General features: G+C 41.4%; 1 protein-coding gene and 1 pseudogene across 3 annotated transcripts in view; both read right to left on the reverse strand.

Moving 5' to 3' along the window:
• hmga2 (high mobility group AT-hook 2) overlaps positions 1–16,731 on the reverse strand; it is a 196,074-nt gene that overhangs the window by 78,155 nt on the left and 101,188 nt on the right. The window contains exon 5 of one of the 3 annotated variants that reach the window (XM_043709646.1): positions 8,657–8,666. The exons of the other annotated variants lie outside the window; for them this stretch is intronic. Within the exon in view, the coding sequence (XP_043565581.1) occupies positions 8,657–8,666 (10 nt within the window). The remainder of the gene's footprint in view (positions 1–8,656; positions 8,667–16,731) is intronic. 3 annotated transcript variants of the gene reach the window in all.
• On the reverse strand, positions 2,501–2,671 carry LOC122559719 (annotated as a pseudogene).

Consider the following 16,731-nt stretch of genomic DNA (forward strand, 5'->3'; position numbering starts at 1 on the left):
GCATGTGTATTGTCTATAGTATGCAACTGTTTCCAAATGTGGAAACAGTAGGACTCGGATGAATCTGAGGACAGGTAAACTGTGTGATTAAACAACAACTAGGGCGAAAGAATGGGGTTATATGTGTGAGGGAGTATAAGTCATGTCACCTATATTTTTTTTCTCATGGGAATTGTGCCTTCATGGTTGCAGTGCCAATATGCTGTTGGTGAGGGGCAGCACTGGATTACCAAAGCTTGTCTGGGTGCAATGCACCCTATCAAAGATGGCGCAGGTTCCAGGGATTCTAGACTTTCAGCAGATATCAGCTGGGTGGAGAGTTGGTCTGGGAAAGATGCATGGTAAGATTGGGCTAAAATGGATGTGAGGAATGGCATTGGGATAAGGTAGATAGTTAGTGAAATGCAATTGGTAAGATACAGCAAGAATCTCTCCAAAAGACCTCAATGAAACTTGGACTAGCCAAAACATTCAGCTCCTTTCTCCTGACTGTAATGAGCCACAAATTTAGTGGTCAAGGCACAGCTGCTATTTCTTCAACATGAATGTCACTACACAGCAACATGGGATGACAGTTTCACACAAGCAAATACAAAACCACCCATTTTGACCGTTCAGTCAAAATAACGGATAACCTGCAGCAGCTTCTGGCCATGGTTTAAATATCATCTAAATACCTTAATGAGATCAGTATCTGTACACAGATAGTGGATACCTGGCAATAGACATAACATTTTTCTTTCAGTCTACCAATTTCCTAATAGCTACCTCAATTTTAAGTATACTCTTTTTCTCGGTCCCTTCTCTGCAACAGCCTGGTTGACATGTGCTTTACAATGGCTCTTGATGACAGCTTTTAAAGCTGTGCTAAACAGTAGCAAATACTTTTATGCCACATTATAGATGGAAATGCATTACAAGGCTGCGCTGAGTTGTTTAGATGTCTTCACAGACGAAGACAGTAAAGATTCTGTGGCTGCAGATAACCAAAACTAACAGTTTGTTAATAGTAATCACAGTGATCATTAAAAAAAGTTAACTGAAAAAACCCAACCACAATCTGGATTACGTTATCTCCAACAAGCTGCCATCAATTTTGCCATAGTGATTGTTATCAAACCACTGTTTCCTATCAGATACCTTGTTTAAACTGAGGTGAGAGAAAGTGCACTCTGAGCACCTTTCAGGGTTTTACCATAGAGGCACATGCACCAGAATGCATGTAATGAACTATGGGCTAGGTCAGCCAATATCTCTCAACAGGACAAGTTCACACGGGAAGACTGTAAAATGAAACCTGTCAAGTCACACCTGCGAACTGAAGTGTGCTTTGAAATTTGGACACATGCCAAAACTCTGCATATATTAACTTACTTCAGTTCTTAATTGGAACAGCACTGGAATGCACTAACTGCTGATAAATGAGCAATTTAAAACATTACATTGCAGTTTCATCATTCAAAAGGAAGACCGGTTACAGTAAACTCTCAAGACTTTATGTTTTTAAGGCAGTGTTAAAATTTGACAACGTGATAGATGGGGAGGAGAGAAAACTAGAAAAAAAAGAGGGAGATGCAAACAAAAGTAGAAAGCATTGAAAAAAAAGGAATTTAGAGAAATTGATTATAGACATTTGGGAAGAACACCAGCCACATTTCAAAGACTAACTAATAAAGTCATTTCAGGATTACCCATTTTTATTGTGATTTTTAGTCACTCACTGAAGAGGGAGATGCAAACAAAAGTAGAAAGCGTTAAAAAAAAAGGAATTTAGAGAAATTGATTATAGACATTTGGGAAGAATGTACTCAAAGTCTACACTCAGTACCCCAGAAAACATATGTTAATATGAGCCCAGCACAATCCAATGTCCTTTATTGCTACAATTTTAAAAGAAATTTCAATGAGCTGCAGCAGACTGAATCATTGGATGCAGTTTGGTCTTAATTTGCCTGGATGGCTGAAATAAAAGAACCCTGCTATCCAGGATCAAGCAATTTACTCGATTGGCTCTGCTGCCGAAACTTCCACATGCTTCAATACCAGTATGCTGTGGTTGCATGTGTATTGTCTATAGTATGCAACTGTTTCGTCACCACAGAATTCACTAAAGGCCAAAGGTATAATATTAACTCTACATTCTCCTCTAAGCTCCCTATACCTATTCAGACAAAAGTAATGAGTAGCCTTGGGTTCAAAGTGATACCCACTCACAACAAAGGTAATATTTTTTTCACAGGGTGAGCAGTGTGGAAAGCATTGCCTTGAAATGTAGTAGTTACCTGACAGAGCAGTGCTCCGAAAGCTTGTACTTTCCAATAAATCTGTTGCAACTATAACCTGGTGTTGTGTGATTTTATTTTCGGCAAATTAATTTTATTTACAGAAATGGAGCATCACAAAAATCAGCTTCTTCGAGCTGAAAGCAGTAGAAGTCCTTCAACATGTTCAGATTTCCAATTTGTCGTGTATTAGAATGCACTCATGCTCCTTTTGTAATTTAGTCCAACTTGACGAAGCCAATGTCTTTGGCATATTGCCTGAAGCACAGGCAGCGTATGTTGAGGCCCTGTTTCCCAATCATGCCGTGGCGATTTGCACACACTCAGCACGAGCGGGAGTCCTGGCCGAATTTCCTGGGGTGGGACCAGTAAAGTTGTTGGTGACCCATGGCAGACAGAGTTTGAGAGAGAAAGGGCATTGTTTGATTTTTAACTTTGAAATGTGGTGGGATCCTCTTCAGAGTTGGTGTGTACTTGATGGGCTGAATGGACTATTTCCACACTGTAGGGATTCTATGAAAATGTGCCTTCTTGCACCAATAATCAAATTCTGTACTAACAAACAACTAGTGCCATTTGTTAAATTTGTTACCTTAGACTTGGCATTGTCTCACGAAAGGCAGAATGTCTCACATTTAATTAACAAGAAAGCACACTTGGAGGTATACAAACGTACAATACACAGATTCTAGAACAAAGGGTTTCCTCTGTTTGTGTCATGCTATTGTTTGAATAGATATTGGGCAACACAGATAAATCTTTTCAGGGGAATGAACATAGGTTTCAATTATGAGAGATCAGTGCCATTGAATTGAAACGATCATGTGAAACATTTTGAACAATGTAATAGCCTCTTAGCTACAACCATCCCCTGGCTGAACACTTTAACTCCCCCTCCCATTCCGCCAAGGACATGCAGGTCCTTGGCCTCCTCCATCACCAGACCCTGACCACATGACACCTGGAGGAAGAGCGCCCCTACCTTTTATCTCAGCCCCCCGGCACACCAGCCTCATTCCTGAAGGAGGGCTTATACCCGAAACGTCGATTCTCCTGCTCCTCGGATGCTGCCTGGCTTGCTGTGTTTTTCCAGCACCACATTTTTCGACTCTTAGCCACAAGTTATGAACAATATACTCAGAACAGCATCGACCAATGAAGGCACAACTTTTTGTTCACATGGACAGAACTTTCTATTGTTCCAGAAGAACAAAGACAAAACTCATCCTCTTAGAGTGAAATAAGAAAACATGTATTTTGTTTAAAACAATCCTTTACACTGTTAAACAACAAGTTTGCTGACAAGGTTGATGCAACAAAAACTTTTCAGGACCGAATGGAAAAACAAAGTCCACAAACTGTTTTGGGATCTTTCTCCCACAGTATACAGTACACATACAGCATTTTGTTTTATATTTCAGGACTTTTACTGTAATACCACTCACTGAAAATTACAACACACTAAAAAAAGACTCATTGAAGGAATCCCTTTATCTCAAATAGATAACAAATGTTTCAGTCCACCATCCTTTGTTAGCAGCAATTACATAGAGATAAAGTAGTCCAAACTGACAGATATGAAGATGTGATGTGAAGGTGCCAGTTTTGGACTGGGTTAGAGAAGGTCAAGAATCACACGACACCGGGTTATAGCCTAACAGGTTTATTTGAAAACACCAGCTTTTGGAGTGTTGCTGCTGCGTCAGAACTTCAACACACACAATTGTCATAAAGATGTTCAGTTCTACAATACTTTAGTTCAAAAAACAAACTAAAATTTAAATGAAACTTTTTAAAAATACATATAACTATACAGAACCAAGTTTAGAATATTTTAAACTGCTAAAAAATTAACAAGAGCCTTAACAAGCTCAAGATTGCAAGCTGGTCAGTTCTTGATGTGCAAAAGATGTTTTCAAAAGGTGAACAGACTCAAATACAAGAAGTTACTTTTGAATCCTGTACTTTTTTTATGCAGGCATTAACCTCACTTTCTCTCGTGTTGCATTAAGTCAACAAGACAAAAGCAATTGAGCAGGGGAGTGGAGAAAAATTTTTAAACTGAGAGGGAAGACATGCACACAGAGAAGACTTTTAACAGTAAGTTTTGAAAATATGGAGCAAAAAGAAGAAGGGGGGGGGGGGGGGGGGGGGGGGGGGGGGGGGGGGGGCATTTCAAAGTATCAGAGTATAGTGGTCAAACGTAGCGCTTCTAATGAATGCCGAGTCGGAGTGGGGAATGAGTTGTAATCCTATGTCAGCCAGAAGAGTCAAGAAGATGTGCAGCTGGAGAGGATTGGTCATGGAGGGTGAAGCAAGACCCTGGAGGGGTTTGAAAATTAGGCTTTGAAGTCAATTCACTTGGGTCCAGGAAGCCATGGGCCAGTGAGTTCTGGCAAGGGTGGACTGGGAAGGTATAAAGAGAACCAGATGTACGGCAAAAACAGACAAATTCAGAAGTCAGTCTTTGAGGTGAAGAAAGTGTGGATTGAGCTTAGCTACTGGTGAGAAAGGGGTATAGCCGCAGACACGCAATATTTCAGAGATCCTGGTAACAGACCATTGCTGTGTAGGAAATCCGGCACTGAATGAGTAGAAAATCATTCAGAGGACAGTGGAGCTTTCCTTTTTGGCTATGGCATATTTCCCATCAGATTGTTCCCTTGTATTAATCTAATATACATACTAGGGGCAGGAACCAAAAAATATATAAATATTAAATAGGGCGGCACGATGGCTCAGTGGTTAGCACTGCGGCCTCACAGCACCAGGGTCCCAGGTTCGATTCCAGCCTCAGGTGACTGCTTGTGTGGAGTTTGCACATTCTCCCAGTGTTTGTGTGGATTTCCTCTGGGTGCTCTGGTTTCCTCCCACAGTCTAAAGATGTGCAGGTCAGGTGAACTGGCCATATTAAATTGCCCATAGCGTGAGGTGCATTAGTCAGAGGGAAATGGGTCTGGGTGGGTGGGTCTTCGGAGGGTCGGTGTGGACTTGTTGGGCCGAAGGGCCTGTTTCCACACTATAGGGAATCTAATCTAGAGAATTTTAGGAAGTGCTGGTTGAGGGAGTAATCTTTGTTTTGAAGCTGAAATAACATCCAACATTTCTACCAAAAGGAAGATCAACAGGGTTTTTACGCCATCCAAAAGCAATGGCACTTTTTCTAAATTATCAGAGAGCCAGGTTTAATGTTTTTTTTGCAGGTGCAAAGCCCTGTGGACCAGCAAAATCTGAAGTGGGCTTGAATTTGCTAGTGACAACAAAAAAATGCTGGAGATCGCAACGGGTCAGGTAGCATCCATGGAGAGAGAGCAAGCAAACACTGAGTTTAGGAGAGTCATCTAGACTCAAAACATTAGCTTGCCTACTCTCCAAGGATACTGCCTGACCCGCAGTGAACTCCAGCTTTCATTGCTTTCAATACAGATTCCAGCATCTGCAGTAATTTGCTCCTACATTAAACTTACTAGTGTTCTTTAAATACAAGGCAAGCTCCTATGGGGAGGATCTTTCCAGTTATATTAATGATGGGATATTGCATCCTCATTCAGCATTGACTATGAGGATCAAAGTTGAAACTTTATTGCTGGAACAGCACAGCAGGTCAGGCAGCATCCAGGGAACAGGAGATTCGACGTTTCGGGCACAGGCCCTTCTTCAAGAATGGCCTGAAGAAGGGCCTGTGCCCGAAACGTCGAATCTCCTGTTCCCTGGATGCTGCCTGACCTGCTGTGCTGTTCCAGCAATAAAGTTTCAACTTTGATCTCCAGCATCTGCAGACCTCACTTTCTCCTATGAGGATCAAAAAACCGTTAATAGAAGCTTTTTTCCAAAATTGGCCTTGGGATTATTTTCTGGTTGGCTCCTTCAGCAGACAGCACAAGTAAAGGTTAATGAAATGATGTACATTACATATACATCATTCACAAAATATATGCCAATGAGGATGGTTTATCTTTTCCTATCCTTTGTTGGGGTACATGCCATTCAAACTGAATGGCATGTACCCCATTCCTGTCACATTCCTGAAGAAGGGCCTGTGCCCGAAACGTCGAATCTCCTGTTCCCTGGATGCTGCCTGACCTGCTGTGCTGTTCCAGCAATAAAGTTTCAACTTTGATCTCCAGCATCTGCAGACCTCACTTTCTCCTACATGCCATTCAACTTGTGTGGTACAGCTACATTGTTTTTGTGTACTAGCCATCAGCCGATGACATTGCAGTTATGGTGAAACAGGATTGGAAATCAGACATGTATTGGTCTCATACATTCAGATGCATAGTAAGTCTCCATTTTCAGTTTGTATTTTGGTATTTCCATTACGAATCCAATGATGGAAATTTCCAATAGTGTTGGGTGGGGTGAGTCATCTGTTAGCTGGAAAGTTCTGCTCATCAGGAGCTGCGGGCCAAAGATGGCTGCTCATGTGCTCGGTAATGTCATGAGGCGGAGTTGGCCCCAGGGCAAAGTTAAGTGGTGAGAGGAGATCTTGCAGGGTGCGAAGTTGCAGTCATAAGGGGCAGTAAATGTGGTTCCCATTCACCTGTTCAATGTCCATGACCATGATTAGGTACCATCCTCTAACTACCAAAGTTCCACGCACTCATTTTGCTTCCATGAATGCCATGTATTGGCAGGCTTTGACTAATTCCAACAGCTCAGGAAGAGATCCTGGTTTGCCCACCTAAAGACCTCAATTAACGCCAGCAGGTTTGTTGACCCTGGCCTTCCTGTACATAACTTAGGCTGAAAAATGGAAAGGGATCTGCTTGTATCTCACCACTATTGGGATTCCACCCATTATGGCATATTTATATAGGGAAACTGCGTACAGAGGAACCTTGATTATCCAGCAAGATCGCAAGGTCCTGATGCTTGGCTAAACTATGTTATCTGGCATTTGATTATCCGGAATTCGATTTGATTAGATTACCCAGAATGTGGAAACGGGTCCTTCAGCCCAACAAGTCCGCACCGACCCTCCGAAGAGTAACCCACCTAAACCCATTCCCCTAACCTATATTTACCCCTGACTAATGCACCTAACGCAATGGGCAATTTAGCATAGCCAATTCACCTGACTTGCACACCTTTGGATTGTGGGAGGAAACCTATGCAGACACGGGGAGAATGTGCAAACTCCACACAGACAGCCACCCGAGGCTGGAATCGAACCCGGGTCCCTAACGCTGTGAGGCAGCCATGCTAACCACCTAGATTAACTAGCAAAATACTCTCCGCCCACGTCCTTCGGATAATCGAGGTTCCTCTGTACATGTCATGCTATAACTACACACTAACATTCATAGCAACATTACAGCATCTATACAAACAAAACTTTATAACTAATGATAATTTTTATCTCTTTAATCTAGTAAAACTATCCTGAGGTACTTCGCAGAACTGTTATCAAATTCTGACACCAAGCCACACAAGGAGTTATTAGGCCAAATTCTGGGTCAAAGGGTCGATGAGAAGAAGTGTACTTACATAGGCAAACTAGATGGTAAATGTGTGCATTTGTTTTTAATGAAAATATTAACAAGAAATTATGCTCAACATCACGTGAATTGCAGTCAAGAGAAAATGGTTTCACCATTACCCGTTATACAATTCAAGGTTATGCTGTTTAGTGCTGGAAGTTTTACCCGAGTCCATTGTTTCCAAAACCTTTACCTACTGTGACTCCATATTGTTGAAAGTTGTTGCAAACCCTCAGTGGAAGTTGTAAGAATGGAGTAGGGAGGTTGTAGGGGCAGGGAGCACAGCTATTTTTAAAACTCATTCAGAGCTCCATGGTAACCATTGTTGCGGCCAAGCTCAGGACCCCACAATTTCAGCGTGTAACTCTACTTGGGATCCTGACTCATTGATTTTATATGACTCAATATAAATTTTATCTGAATAAAGGTTCAAACAACTGCACCTCAGTCTTTTGCCTTTTACTTTTGTTATTAGATGCTTCCAGAAACTAAATAAATCTGACTGACTGAATGGCACCTGGGAAATTAGGTAAATGCATTTAATTATTTCAACTTAGAGCAATACAACTCTGGGCTAAAATAGCAATTGTAAGCCCAGGCTTTTATTTGAGGCTGTATCTTTCAAGTAAAAAATTATAATGATGAAATTACAAGTCAATTCAATGAGTATATCTTATTTTGTTCCTTTAATGTGGATACTAGAATCGCAGTTTCAAACAACATTTAAAAAGAATCTGGATGGGTATATGAGTAGAATGATATGGGTCAAATGTTGCAAATGGGACTAGATTAATTTAGGACATCTGTTTGCATGGATGAGTTGGACTGAAGGATCTGTTTCCATGCTGTACAGTTCTAGGACTCTGAGAAACAATTCCAAGTAGGATCTTGAGCATGCTTCAAGAATTTAGAAACCAGATTGCACAGATGAACGAGTTTATCTGTACAGTTTATCATCAATACAGATATAGGAATTTAAGTGTAATGGAAAAGTTGACAAAGTGTGACCGCAGTAGCTCAGATGATGATAAATATCTTGCCTCTGCAGAATTTCTAATATGTTCTAGATAGGAGCATTGGAATTATTAATCAATTGCCAAATAAAATATCAAAACTTTTTAAAAACTAAACCTCTCATTGGCAGCCTGCCATATCATCAGATGATTTGTGCTGTGATAGTCAACTGCTTGAAGCTACACCTTGAGGGGTTCGGAGAGCCAGTCTGTTCAGGCAGCCTCCGCCATCTTTGGAGCGGAGATCAACAATGGGTTGAGGCGATGATGCTTGCAGGCTCTTTTTTTTGTCCCCTTTCTGAGATCTCTGCTTGGTTAGTTGTGTTTTTTTGTTTCTGTTCACCTCTTCCTGTACACTTCTAAAAAGACAGTATTCAGAGGTCACAGCAACCGTCTCCTAGTTGACAGGGTCAATATCCACCATATTCCCATCACACATAGCAGAGAGTATGGACCCCCAGGAGGCTATGACCCCGGGCTAGTTCACTGACCTGAATATTTTTGGGTATATAGCAATCATCCATCTGATGAACGTGATTGAGGCAGCACAGACATCACTGGAATGTGTTCTCACTAAAATGAAACATACCTTGTGGTACAAAACTTTTCAGCAGCTCATTAAATAAGGACTCTGCATACTGCTAAGATAAATCTGAACAAGCAAGGTAATTCCACACTGAACACCTGAGAGTTGAACATTCTCAACTTATGCCAAAGTTTGTTCAAATGTTCAAGGGCCTCCATTATTAGCTAAGTGGATTCTCTGAACAACTAAGATTTACAAAAGGATGCAATATGCTTTTCATAATGAATCTGTAGCAATGGATTGCATGTATTGCTGTGTTTATAAACCCCTACTCTCAGATTATTGTCTGAATTTTGCCACTACTACTTTACCCCAGTTGTAAAATATTGGAGAGGTGCTGAACTCAATATTGAAGTTCCTCTTGAGCTCTGAAACTGGAAGAAATTAGATGATTTACATTCTTTAAAACGGTGCTTTCACTTTACAAGTGTGCAGCCAATAGCAATCCTTCCTTTATTGGGTGCAGCCAAATGTAAATGGACATTGTCAACCTTGCACATTAAGAAAATTTGTGTCTACCAAGATACACCAATGTCAGACTGCTATTTCTAGCAGGAGAAGGTGAACTTTGTTTAGAATGAGGTTTTTAACAATACACCAGCGAGGTCCAGTTCTGAGGAAGGGTCACTCGACCCAAAACGTTAACTCTGATTTCTCTCCACAGATGCTTCCAGACCCGCTGAGCTTTTCCAGTACTTTACGTTATTGTTTCTAATTTACAGCATCCACAATTCTTTCAATTTTTATTTAGCAAGGTCCAGTGCTCTCTACTTAACACAGCAAAACTAGGGAGAAGAAAAGTATTTTAAAACATATAGCTTCATTCATTTCAGGTGTTCATTTTTCCATTTTGGGGAGAGTTGGCAATCTTTATGTCCTCTGACTTTGTGATGCCTGGATGATCACAAAATAAATCAGTGAATTGGATAGGATTTACAGAATGGCAACCTTGAGATAACAGAAGTCTTAGTCAAGTCTATATCAATACACTCAAAGTGCAGCAAGAAGTCTGATAAGATCACAGTAGAGACTGAATGAAATTGTGATCAGACGCAAGATAATTCTGCTATTTTTGTCCTTTATTTTCAAGATGAAGTAAAACTAAGGACTTTTGCATTTTTGACATTACCCGATCAGGTTTTGACTTTAATCAAACTAACAACATATGCTTTGGTCAAACATGTGAAATCAAAGCTGGCCCTGCCCTAGGACAAATTTGTCCAGTAGAGTGCAGCCAGTTAGATCATGTAGCACATGACTTCATGGGAAGGTTACCAGCTTAGCCAGAGGTATGACACCTCTACTTCAAGTGTAGATTACATTAGATTAGATGGTTTGGATCCAAGCTAAAACAGAACGGTGAAAAATACAGCTACTGTGAATGGACCAAAGTTCTCTTAATCCTAATGCGTTGTCGGGCACTTGAGAAGTATGTCCATTTCAAGGGAAAGATGTTCCACACAGTGTGGAATTCAGTTGCCCAGTCACTTACTCGGTTACCTCCAGAAATTCAAAACTTAATACTCTCAAGCTTTTGCTTCAACATTTAAAGATAGTGCAAGATAGGGCAAAACATATTTGAATGGTCAAGTGTCCGCTCCCCACCCTTCCACTTCCTCTCCAAAATATAGTCGCTGGATTTGATCTGTAAATTAATTGGTTTTTGTCTGCAAATATAAGCATCATCTACTTCTCTATTTTCAAGGACTTTGGCTCCAATTAGCCTTGTTCAGAGATGGATAACTCAGTCTGGAAAACCTTGTTCTATATACTCCAGTGTACTGCAACCAATAAGTTGCAATTTCAGTATAACAGCCAAGAAATCACCACAAGCCACAGTTAGCACTCACTTCACAGATGACAATGGCTAGGAATCCCAGGACTAATTGCCTTATCCAAGTCAAATAACATAGCTGCTTTAAGTTGAATTGGCAGTCAGAAGATTGAAAGGTAATGAATGAGTTTCTGGATTAGTGGTGGTGGAAGAGCAGAGCAGTTCAGGCAGCATCCGAGGAGCAGTAAAATCGACATTTCGGGCAAAAGCCCTTCATCAGTAATAAAGGCAGAGAGCCTGAAGGGTGGAGAGATAAGCTAGAGGAGGGTGGGGATGGGGAGAAAGTAGCATAGAGTACAATAGGCGAGTGGGGGAGGGGATGAAGGTGATAGGTCAAGGAGGAGGGTGGAGTGGATAGGTGGAAAAGATGATAGGCAGGTAGGACAAGTCATGGGGACAATGCTGAGCTGGAAGTTTGGAACTAGGGTGAGGTGGGGGAAGGGGAAATGAGGAAACTGTTGAAGTCCACATTGATACCCTGGGGTTGAAGTGTTCCGAGGCGGAGATGAGGCGTTCTTTCTCCAGGCGTCTGGTGGTGATGGAGCGGCGGTGGAGGCGGCCCAGGACCTCCATGTCCTCGGCAGAGTGGGAGGGGGAGTTGAAATGTTGGGCCACAAGGCGGTGTGGTTGATTGGTGCAAGTGTCCCAGAGAGGTTCCCTAAAGCGTTCTGCTAGGAGGCATCCAGTCTCCCCAATGTAGAGGAGACCGCATCGGGAACAATGGATACAATAAATGATATTGGTGGATGAAATTTTCTGCCCAAACAGGACTTCTAGTTATAAAATTGCTTTTACTTAGATATACATCTTGTGGAAAGGCACAGGAAAGAAAGTGGCTTAAACATTAGAGTTTTAAAAGAGAAATAGAAAAATCAGACAGAAATTTGAGTTCTGGAGTTTATAACTTTGCATTTATATGACAAAAGTACTTTAGAAAGTGTGTATGTAGTAACCTAAGTTGAGGTTGCATTTATATCAGACAGACAATGGATGCCACAGCAAAACTTGGGAACTTCACAACTTAATTTTCTTGACTGGGAGATCTTCTCAGTGACTGGAAAGCTCTCCCATGATATATTTTGAGCTATTAAGTGTGCAGCTCATCTGCAGCCAGAAGAGATGGCCATTTTTAACCTTTTTTCAGTGAAGACTGGTTGTAATTCGTATCATACACATGATGCAGTACAGCAACTTGCCAAGAAGCCTTTGACTGTATATTCCCTCCAACACCTAGGTGCTGCATGGGAACACCATCACTTCCAAATTCCCAGTCAAGTCGCACACTATTCTAATTCTGATTTATATTGCAATTCTTTCGCTGTTTCAGGTCAAAATCCTGGAACACCATTTCATAACAGCACTGTAGGAGTAGCTTTATCATTGATATTGCAGTGGTTCAAGAATGCAGCTTCCTGTGACCTTCTCAAGGACAATTAGGGTTTGACACCAACATGCACATCACATGAATGAACATAAGAGGTGGTCCCAAGCAATACCCCCTCCTTTGCCTTACTATCCTAATAATAAGAACTGCTATCCTTTGTAAGTGCACCAGTTAAGAACAATTTTCTCTTTTGTCAATAATAACCTCAAGCCCTGGCAATAGCAACATCACCCAGTACCACAACTACCAGTTATGAGACTAGTTAAAAGAAAGCATTACACAGCATGTTATCCTTTTTCTCGAAGAATGGTCTCTTGCAGAAAGGCAGACTAGTAAGCTGCGCAAATAGCTGCTTTTGTTTCAAACAACATTAGACATAACATAATTCTTCCACCATAACTTTAATCAGCCGATTTTTTGGTTGCCCACGGTTGAATATTCAATACAAAAAGGTACATTTTCCTATTGGATTTATGGGACTATTGTCTGCTAATATTCTAGGAGGTCACTCTTCTATAATTAACTGAAGCGACCTTACACACATGCTTCGTTAGACATCTAGAAAGCTTTGTTTGAATGTGAAGTGTGTTATAAAAGATAATTCTAGGCAATGTGTGAAATACAGAAGAGATTTCTTTGTACTGTGTGAATAAGCTAAAGTATATTTGCTACCTTCTGTAAGCCTTCAAAAGCCGACTTGAATGGAATTTTGAATTCCCAAGTTGCGCGTATTATAAAGATTTGTTTTCAGCTCAACATAAATGGTCTTCCTCCAAATAACAGTCAGATCTGAATATTTTCATGCAGAAAGTCTGTCGCTTATCTTTGACAGGTATAAACAGAAAAGCGCAGGTCAGGCAGCATCCAAGGAGCAGGAGAATCGACATTTCGGGCATAAGCCCTTCTTCAGGAATGAGGAAGGTGTGCCAAGCAGGCTAAGATAAGGTTCCTAGCCTAGGAACCCTCCAACCACAAGGGATGAATGCAGATTTCTCCAGCTTCATCATTTCCCCACCCCCCACCTTGTCTCAGTCCCAACCCTCTGACTCGGCACTGCCTTCTTGATCTGCAATCTTCTTCCCGACCTCTCCGGCCTATCACCCTCACCTTAACCTCCTTCCACCTATCGCATTCCCAACACCCCTTCCCAAGTCCCTCCTCCCTACCTTTTATCTTAGCCTGCTTGGCACACCTTCTTCATTCCTCAAGAAGGGCTCATGCCCGAAATGTCGATTCTCCTGCTCCTTGGATGCTGCCTGACCTGCTGCGCATTTCCAGCAACACATTTTTCAGCTCTGATCTCCAGCATCTGCAGTCCTCGGTATATACAGAATCCTATACAGAGACCTATAAATGGCTGCATGTTAATATTATCTACTTCAAGAAACGTGCAGAAACGTGGCCAGTCACGAGCAGTTGGGAAAGGATTTTACTGAGAAATAATGCCATGTATGCTTCCCCTTGTGATATGCAACTGTAGATTTGCAATTGTACTTCAGCCATCCCTGGTCTAAATACTCATCAGCTCGAGGCATTTCTACAGTTACCCTTGCTTCCTTACTCACTGAGTTATGAGCTGAAAATGTGTTGCTGGAAAAGTGCAGCAAGTCAGGCAGCATCCAGGGAACAGGAGAATCGACGTTTCGGGCATAAGCCCTTCTTCAGTAATGAGGAAAGTGTGTCCAGCAGGCTAAGATAAAAGGTAGGGAGGAGGGACTTGGGGAAGGGGCGTCAGAAATGCGACAGGTGGAAGAGCTTCTGTGCAGAGGAGATGACCTGAGGGGCGCAGTGAGAGAGGGACTCACTGAAATCTTTGTAGAGGGAGGAAGAGAGCTTCTTCAAGGAAGGCATCCTTGTAGGAGGATTCGCAGTAGGTTAAAATCTTTGAGGAGAAAGTGAGATCTGGAGATGCTGGAGATCAGAGCTGAAAATGTGTTGCTGGAAAAGCGCAGGTCAGGCATAAGCCCAGGCCCGAAACGTCGATTCTCCTGTTCCCTGGATGCTGCGCTTTTCCAGCAACACATTTTCAGCTCTGATCTCCAGCATCTGCAGACCTCACTTTCTCCTCACTGAGTTATGAGCATTGGGATTAAAATGCAGATGAAACACTCTTGTCTTTCTCCAAATTCCAACACTTCTTGAATATTTTATTTGCAAAAAGGTTCGAACCTGCTTTCATTCACTCGAATTGGCTGCTCTTCCAATTCCTCCCAAAATCAATCAGTGGAACTAACAAAGAAAATAAATCTATACAAAGCTGGAATATGCAGCCAGTAATGCTGACCTCCAGTTTGACCTCTTGGTGTCCTGTTGGAGGCTTGAGCAAAATCACCCAAGAGAAACCCACCTTCAATCATCATTAAACTTGACCTTATGACTGCTCTCCTGCATGCTTTTTACTGCAGGGTTACGGGTTGGTAGTTTAACCACAAAACAAGATGATGAGATGCAATCAAGAAGTGAAGTTCAAAGAGTTGGCTAGTGTCTGCTTATATTACCATATTAGATAGAAAATGAGGCATAATTGTCTGCAGGATTTATCACCTTACTTAGCAGTCCAACCTCACAGCGAGAGCTGGAGGACAATGCATGACTCTATACTTTTGACTGGGAGTGAAGAAAACGTAATGGGGAGACACCACACGAGGATTATAACAAAAATGCTGTGCATTAAAACCTAAAGGAATATGAATTAACAAGTAAAACCCCTTTCCATAGGGTTTCTAATGAAATTTAAGTCTTTGAAAGGGGAAGGTATTTAGCGTCTGAACAAAAAAAGATTTCATCATTTAATGTGCACATTGTGTTGGAGTCTCACCTTACTTACTGAAATGTAAAAAAAAACCTGTTCATTAAAGCCTTTTCTGAATCCTGGATCTTTTGAGGATTTTCACAAAACAGCTTTGTGATGCGAAAGATCTGTATTTGCAGCATTACCTGCAGTTATTATAAACTTCTGAACAACAGCAATTTTGCTTCAAGATTTTCCAAGAAAGCCAGTTTAGAACAGAAACAAAATAAAACACTGAAATTAACTGTTCATTGGTATTTATTAATTTTACACTTTACAACTGAGTATCAATGGTTTGTGTGCATGATGGGGGAAGGACCAACAGTAGCAGTTGCTCTCACTTAACTTCAGAATGGTGTAACTCTGACTTAACCTGCTAGGTCATAATGTCAGTGGGTTTAGTCAACTTTGTGTTGTATACCTTGCCTGATTTTATGACTTACTTCAATTGAGTAACAAAAAGCACGCATCTGACTTAGACCCATCACTTTTCAGTTCATGGCCAGGTTAAAATTTAGACCCGATATAGAAACAACTGTACTAACTTGCATTTACATAGTGCATTAAATGTAGGAAATGCTCCTATGGTGTTTCACAGTGGCCGAAGCGGATGAAAATGGACAATCAGCATATGAAGGGGATGTTAAGCAGTTGATTTAAAGCTTGGTGAAAGAGGTGAATGATAAGAAAGGTCATAAATTGAGAAGTGGAGAAGTACTGATGTTCTGGGAGGGAATTTACCAGAGTGTATGGCTTGGATGGCTGAAAACACGAATGGCGGTGGTAGATCAAAATGAAATGGTAAGTACAATGGGTTAGAGGTGGAGAGAGACAAAGGATTGTATGGCTGGAGGAGCTGATGGAGTTAGCGAAAGGTGAGGTCATGGAGAAACTTGAACTGAGGTCAAGAAACTGAAGCTGATCAACTGGTATTGAACATGGATTAATGTGCAACTAGATGTTTGGGAACTGGTGTAGATTATAATAAAATGGGGAAGAAAGGAAGAAAAATTTGAGTTTATATAGTGCCTTTCACGACTACCAACATGCTTTATAGCCAACGAAGAAAACTTGAAGTGTAGTCACTGCCATAATGTAGGCGAGGTGGCAACAAAATTGTGCACACTATGTTCCCACAAACAACAATATGATAACAACCAGATAACTGAGCAAATTCTTATAGTGTCTGAGTAACACGGGCATGTTTGGTGGTAGAATCAGATGAAAAGCTGAAAATGTGTTGCTGGTAAAGCGCAGCATCCAAGGAGCAGGAGAATCGATGTTTCGGGCATAAGCCCTTCTTCAGAAATGAGGAAAGTGTGCCAAGCAGGCTAAGAAAAATGGTAGGGAGGGGGGAC

The sequence above is a fragment of the Chiloscyllium plagiosum genome, chromosome 19 (assembly GCF_004010195.1).
Source record: "Chiloscyllium plagiosum isolate BGI_BamShark_2017 chromosome 19, ASM401019v2, whole genome shotgun sequence".
Taxonomy (NCBI): Eukaryota; Metazoa; Chordata; class Chondrichthyes; order Orectolobiformes; family Hemiscylliidae; genus Chiloscyllium; species Chiloscyllium plagiosum.